Below are 7,637 nucleotides of genomic sequence, written 5' to 3'. Positions count from 1 at the left end.
GGTGGCGCCTGCTAGTGGAAATGATGGTGGAACTACTGGTAGTATAATATCCCTACTCCCATACAATTTTATTCTTTTAGATGTACTCTCTAGGGTAAAACGTTTCTTCTTTATGGGTTGAGGAAAATGTCACTATAGAAACAAACAAGGTAAGACGCAAAAAGGCAAAGAACAAAAAGGTATAAGCACCTCTATTGTGAATATACATGCAACATCTATRCTACGCCTCACTTGCTAGCATAGACCTCTCTTGCTAGCATCAACAATACCTACTTCCTTAAAAATGGCCATGCATGATTTTGAACCCATTCTGAGTGCACTAACAAGTTTCAAAACATCCCGATCTTGGAGCTAAAAGAGGCACTTGTTCAATGCATAGAACTAGACTATATGATGATCTTTAAGGCAAATGTAAAAATAACTAAAATTGTCCGACATTGATGCACAAGGTCTGAAATGAAGAGAATGGTAAAGACAAAAAGAGGAGAATAAAGTGTGATGCTGCTTGAGAACTAACAAATCTATGCATGCATTACTGAATTTGCTTAGCTTGACCAACGAAAATTCAAAATTCTTCTTCATTAGAATGTTATTGTGAAAGTACACTGAAGTGGCTCCTGGCCCCAGAAGCAGAGACATGTGAATTCTATCGACATTTTTCTGCAAATGACATGCAGTGCCAGCAACAGTATCCACATCTAAGTATGGCTTACAATTTATAAGCCATCGATTAGAAGTCAAATTTGTTAGCATTCACCAAGCAATTCTATTCTTTGACACATTAAAGTTCAATTCATATTTAGGCAATTTTCCTAACATGTCAAGAAAATAAGACGTTATGCATACTTCATTTAWATGAACTGAATGTATTCCTAATGTATCTATAAAATAAGGAGTTATCCTGAGTTTATTTAAATGAACTGAATGCAGGTACCACGTAATCATTATTGTTATTTAATTATAGTTACCTCTTGCATTATWTTCACATCAAAGATCATTTCAATTCCTAAGCACAAGTTTTGCTTTCACACTACTTATGAGCATATACTCACCAACACTATTACATATTTTTAAATGATGATGTACAGAAGCAATACAGTTGCCGGTTTGGGAAATACGCCAACTTCTGAATTCGGAATGGGAACAGATACACTATGCTAACAAGTGACCTTCCATAACCTAACCCAGATTTTGTCTCCACTGTCATGGCCCCATGCTCTAGTTCAAGGCTCCAGATTTGTTTATGTTTGTGTAAGCAATAACACCTAATCTTAATAACATCTATAAACGTCACAATTTTCATCCATTGTCATTTGTATGCTCATGGCATATGTTTCATGCGCCTTAGTTTTAGTTGTTTCATATTTTTTATGCTGAGCAATCAAATATCAGAATGTAAATGAATTTATATTCAAATGTACAATCACATTAACAACAAAATAATACCAACAATGGGAGGACAGGGCTAAGGAAAAGTAACTTCAATGGATTTACTAGTTGACAATATATTTAATGTTTACGTGAGTTAATTCATTATCAGCTTACCTATACGGCTATACGTGAATTTTTAGGTTATTACATAATCTAGTCACGTTTATTCTCATTAAAGGTAAACTCCACCCTTTGCCTTCTATTGTTCTTGGCGTTGTATCAAATATAAGAATCTAAATGAATTTATATTCAAATGTACAATCATATTAATCCAAAGTACAACACAATAATACCAACGACGGAGAGGACAAGGCTAAGGAAAATAACKTCAATGGATTTACTAGTTGGCAATATATTTAATGTTTATGTGAGTTAATTTATTATCAACTTACCTATACGGCTATACGTGAAATTTTTTAGATTATTACATATTTACGTACTGTTATGTTTATTCTCATCAAGGGTAAAGTCAACTTTTCATCTTCTATTGTTCTTGGCTTAGTATCATAATATTTCTATTAGTATAACTGACTAGTAGTACTCAATGCAGTATTATTGAATATTAAATAGGATGTTGAGGGTTTATCAACAATTTTCTCTAATCAAACTCCCCATTCTATACAACTGTAAATGATCTTCAAAAGATTATAAGCTTATGAAGGAATTTGATTAATTTACTAAATGGGCTACATTTAATGTATATAGTTCATTCGTGTAATAACAATTACCTATACGTGGGGAAAGATTAAATAGTTACTTTAATTCTCATTAAAAAACATCTCCCTTCTCCGTGTTCCTTTTTTGCCAAGTAGTATTAAGGCACATGTTGATTATAAATAAAATTATAATAATCAAGATGCCATCACCAAATAATTGAATAGGATTGAGTGTTTGTCAAAGGTTTTATCTAAACTAACTTCTGGTTGTGCACAATCAGCAAAGTGATCTTTGCAAGACCCTTAGGCTTAGGAAACCTAGTTATTCAATTGTCTTTCCCAAATATAGCATTCAATTTCTCGTAATGCATCAAGKCCCCTATAAACATGTGCATTTGATTTTAGCTTCTAAAAATTACAAARAGATTCCTATATAATTGGAAACTTGTTAAAAACTAGTTACAAAATTTACTTATCAGTTAGGACCAACTATAWACAAGTATTAACTCTGCAGATGACCTTGTTGCCTTATGACAACGTCTAAGCAAGCATCTTTTCAACTCATCTCATTTCTCCTTGGAATTCTCCATGATCACCTTAGATTAGCGCATTGAAAACTATGAASGCAGCAATACTATGCTGCCCAATACTTTTATGATGTGTTGACATGCTAGTGAGATAATTTGCTATGCACTTTATCCTCTAGGCATTGATATAATATTACACTACTACCTCAAGGCATGTAGGACCATAAAACTATAAAACCTGCAAGTTGCATGTCGTTTAGATAAAGTCTATAGGAATTGTCCAAGTGTTCATAACTTTCTGAAACTCAAATGTGCGAGTACACATCAAAATTTCATATGGCATCATATAAGAATCAAGTAAAAGAAGCATGCAACTACATAAATGTGGCATCCAAATGAGGAAAGATGAGATATGGTGAAAGAACATTCACCGGTTGCTGGCCAATCTCGGACACCTTGATGTCTGCCTGTTCATGAATTACATTTTTCTCTCTTGGTAAAACTGATTGATTCAACTCTTCCGAGTTGYTAAGCAATTGTCYTTGAGCTTTCAATTGCACATCAGCACCTTTGTCATTGGCCCTCTGACTTGCAAGTGCAGGGGAGAGACTTCCATCTTTCAATTTGGTACCATGTTTTTTGGATTGGAGAATTCCAGTTTTCTGCTTGTCAATGTTCTTCGCCATCRCTCTAGCCTCACCATTCAACATCCTTGTTGGACATGGATCCATTAGAGTYTTAGGATCAGAAGGTTTCTTAACAACAGTTCCAAGAGCTATTATTGGACTCTGGTATTTCACATCTTCACAGTTCGCAGTTGGTAGAGTTATACTACGAGATGGAGTGAAGGAGTCCTTGTCTACAGATGCCACTACCTTCCTACCTTCCTTCTTATTAACTTTCATATGTTTATTTGGAACATTTCCATCATTGCTTCCACTATAGCCTTTTGTTGAATCCTTCCTTCTCCTCTTTTTTGGTTGCTCGGTTGGCAACACAGTCGGCTCATTCCTATCAAGATAAACGGATTTAAGTCAGAAAAGAAACAGAAATATAAAGATCAAAGAGGATTGGCATACAATTCCTACTCAATTTATCAAAAGTAACCTCCTTACATGCTTTTGTAAATGCCTATTGTTCATGACAAAAACCGGGTGTTCAACAAACCCAAAGATTATAACAAACTTCAGTTGTTATACAATGATCCATGTAGTTTACCATTCATTATTTTCCCCTTCTGTTTTCTTTTAAAGACTATGAAAGATATTGTTCATATTTCTGCAGTATGTCTTGATTATACACATCTGAGTGACAAAAGTTTTTCCTACCTTTATAATCCACTATTGTATCTCCTCATGTGACCTGTTTGATGTACACTAGTCTTAGCTTTTCTTCATGTACCAGTGGTTGTCAATACTCGGCTTTGTGTTTCCTTGTCTAGTTTCCTCACTTTTGTCTCTAATGCATTTTTTTTGTTTATTGTACTCTTTGCATCTTGCGCACACACTCACATGTTGCCTATTTTTGTTGCATGTCAGAGTCATAACAGAAACAGTCTCTCAACTCCTTGGGTTAGATGCAAAGTCTGCAAACATTGAGGGGGATTTACTAGGCAAGATTTGGTTTGGTTTGCTTTGGTTTGGACATGCTCAAGACAAGTCACAAGTGCAATGCTCATACTGCTGTAATTAGACAATAAGATCAGACTATTACAAAGCAGAAAAAAAACACAGAGATGTACAAAATAATAGGAAATTTTTTAAAGAAGTTACAGCAGTAAAGAGAAAAACTGAACATGGATAAATTCAGGTGCCTATTAATTATTGGTATGCCTTTCAAGTTTCTTCTCCCACCTCCTTTGTTCCTCCTTCCCATTAGATAGCCTGTAATAGTCACTGTAGGACACAGATGTGGTGTCACAAATTTGCCATGCTAAATGTTACCAAGAAGTTGTGAACCACATCTAAAAAAGGATGCCAAGATGAAGCMACAGAATTCAGTGTATTGGCATGCATTCATGTGTATAGGTGTTCAGATGCCAAATGTAGACATTAAGTCATGTAGTASTCTTTGTCAAGTCATCAATAAAGACTGATATCCTCATATTAGCAATCTCAAACAGCCATACACTATAGTCAAATGATCGATTAAGTTGCTTTTTTACTGGTGATATGATCTGATTGATGGTAAGTACATTTATAACAAAACGTAAAGGCACYCAATACACATCCAAAGGCTTTTACAAATACATGACATCAACAAGATCTGCTCTTAGTAAGCAGAATAAGTCTCCAAGTTGACCCAATTTCGGTAGTTATGTCACATGTTATGCAATTAGAATATAATCAAGAATGATAATCTATAAACAAGAAAGAAGTAAGAGCTATAATTGAGGATGCAAAAAGCAAAAGAATCTGAAGAGAAACCGACGTGCGCTCTAACTTCCCACGATTGACAAAGAATCCATCATGCTTTATTGCTGAATTATCAACCTGGAAATACTCATCCTGAGGAGCAGAAAGAAGGCAAGGAAATCTTACTTTCTATGTCAAATGTGATTAGACAATACTGCAAGTACAAAATGAAAAGATAGCTCTACYAACCAGCTCTGTGTCATCAATGAATGAATCTTCTGTGTCATACTCATCATCGTCGGGCACATCATTGAGATCTTCCTCATCGCTGCTATTTTTACCCTGAATGTATAGAATGTAGCACCATCAAGACAATGACATAAGAAATTTCTAGATCATAGTTTCGGYGAGGTCAAATAAAATTTGGTTTTTGCAATTTACACTTATACAAAAGGAAACAGAGAGGAGCATTCAGAAGATCAGTCCTTATCATTGTCCAAATAATAAAATTCATAGCATMATGTCCACACCATGTATAAACGTTCAATCTTCTCAATAACAGCACTAAACCGGCTACCAGGGGGTGCATCATTGGCTTCATCTTCAGCATTATTTCCCTGCAAAAGTCAAAACAGTTACCAATGAGGTTGTAGGCAAGAAAGCCTKATTGCCCTGCTAACAATAAATGAAAACAATACGGAGAAAATGGAATTGTTCTTCATTATAGGGCATAGTCTATGTATCAGTAGAACAAGAAGGAAATTATATCCCCAAAAAATGCTTCTATTACAGAAATATTAACAGGAGCTAMTTCCCACCATCCCAAACATTTCATACAAGCATACCTAGAGCAAGTATTTATGCTGATATCCATATTCATAGGAGCCAAATTAATCATATTAGTAAGCATTCTCATGTCATTAAACCAATCTATTACAAGCTCTTTCAGCAACAATAAACAAGCCCCAAAAAAACAGGTTTGCACTTTACTTCCAAGAAAACCCTACTTTAAATTGACAAATTCTGGAACCGTTTATGTAACAATCAAATTCCACAATCATCAAATTTAAAATAAAAAACAACTCCTTCACTGATGATTGATGATTAAGCATAAAATAGCTTATGAGTGAGCTTTTATATTATAGATGACCTTATTTACAATAGAAACCCTACTTTATTTAGCCCAAATTGGAACGACAAGTAACAATTTAATCGYAAAATTATACAAAGTCACGTAAACATTACAGAAATGGGAGCAATGCGAGAATCGAGGGCAGGATTAGCAGCAACGGGAAGAGGAACAGGAGGAACAGATACAGGAGGCGCTTTGATATCGTTCTTATTATTGGCCGCCTTATTTGCGTCCTTGATAAGCTTCTTCCAAGACACAATTGTTGTCTCTCCAGGCCTGAGCTCCACCTCAAACCTCTGCCGCCCACCGCCACTTAATAATGTCGAAGACGATGATGACGCGGCACCAGCAACACCTCCGCCACTGCCTTCCTCCATCAATAATCCTGCAAGTGAATTATATCTTCACATAGAGTTGAGAYACATGCATTTAGAGTGTGTTCATGKGTGAAATTGGTTGACGTAAACCCTAGTAGAGAAAAAATTTGTGAATTCTGGTGGTTGGATTTGACGATTCGGCAAGGCGCTAAGAAATCTAATGTAAGTTTTATTTTGTGTCTGTTCTAAATCTAAAATTTTCAACTTATGGAAAACACAAAGAGATATGTACGGAAGGGGTTAAATTTGTCTCCATCCCCAATTCCTCATTCCATCATCATCTGCTCCTGTGGCCCACGTAGCCCAGCCCAAGCCCACGTTTCTATTAGACTACCTTTACTTTTATTTAACAACAAATCAACTCAATTTAATTTTTATTAAAAAAATGATTTATCCGATCTTTAACTCCAATCTGATTTAAATCTTTTTTATACTTTATTTATAATCCAACTCAATCTTAAAAATTATTTTATAAAAATTATATATTTAATATTTTACTATATATATATATATATATATATATATATTTTTTTAATTTTATAAATGATTATAAATATAAAAATTTGATGCAACAAATCTTGTTCATCGTCCATAGATTTCATACTTTACCCTTTTATTTCCTATTCAATTTTACCGTAGATCGATGGGTAGAGTGAAAGTATAATCCAGACTTAAAACCATCGTAAAATCGTTGATGATAACAAGAACAAATTACAGAAAAAATTATATATATATATATATATATGTCAGTATCAGGCTCTATTGGTAAATATTTTTTAATTTTTTTTTTTAATTTTTTTTTGTTAAAGTCATTTTTCTAATCAAATAAATTTTTATCCTACAAAAATAAACTTAACCAATCACCATTTGTCATGTGTCAATCTAATTGAGAAAATAAAMCCATGATCTTGGTTCACATGACGATAGAGATTGGAATGGATTGTCATAAATTAATTTTTTTTAATTTTCAATTTTTTTTCTTATTCCCAATCTAATTGGAAAAGATTGTCGCTGGAGGTAGTATTAGCACAAAAAAATTCAAAAATAAAAGGTTTATAAAATGTATTTTGTTCTGTTTTCTCTTTTCTATTTTTAAACTTATTATTAAAAAGTAATATAAATCAAAATCTCTAAAGAAATACATTCAACTCCAATAGTTA

General features: G+C 33.9%; 1 protein-coding gene across 4 annotated transcripts in view; it reads right to left on the bottom strand.

Annotated features, from left to right (window-relative positions):
• Positions 1-6,650, bottom strand: part of LOC112514328 (ubinuclein-1-like) — an 11,928-nt gene extending 5,278 nt beyond the window's left edge. For 3 of the 4 annotated variants that reach the window (XM_025120742.1, XM_025120740.1, XM_025120741.1), the window contains exons 1-5: positions 6,214-6,650; positions 5,499-5,585; positions 5,218-5,310; positions 5,045-5,121; positions 3,046-3,625 (exon numbers count right to left, since the gene is read on the bottom strand). In XM_025120742.1, coding sequence (XP_024976510.1) covers positions 3,046-3,625; positions 5,045-5,121; positions 5,218-5,310; positions 5,499-5,585; positions 6,214-6,477 — 1,101 coding nt within the window. In that variant the 5' untranslated portion in view covers positions 6,478-6,650. Of the gene's footprint in view, positions 1-3,045; positions 3,626-5,044; positions 5,122-5,217; positions 5,311-5,409; positions 5,470-5,498; positions 5,586-6,213 lie in introns of those variants that run through there. The other variant, XM_025120743.1, reaches the window with a different exon arrangement.
• Positions 6,651-7,637: the final 987 nt, after the last annotated feature.

Source organism: Cynara cardunculus (genome assembly GCF_001531365.2).
Source record: "Cynara cardunculus var. scolymus isolate 2C chromosome LG 6, CcrdV1, whole genome shotgun sequence".
In the NCBI taxonomy this organism is placed as follows: domain Eukaryota; kingdom Viridiplantae; phylum Streptophyta; class Magnoliopsida; order Asterales; family Asteraceae; genus Cynara; species Cynara cardunculus.
This window is presented reverse-complemented; position numbering and strand designations above follow the sequence as displayed.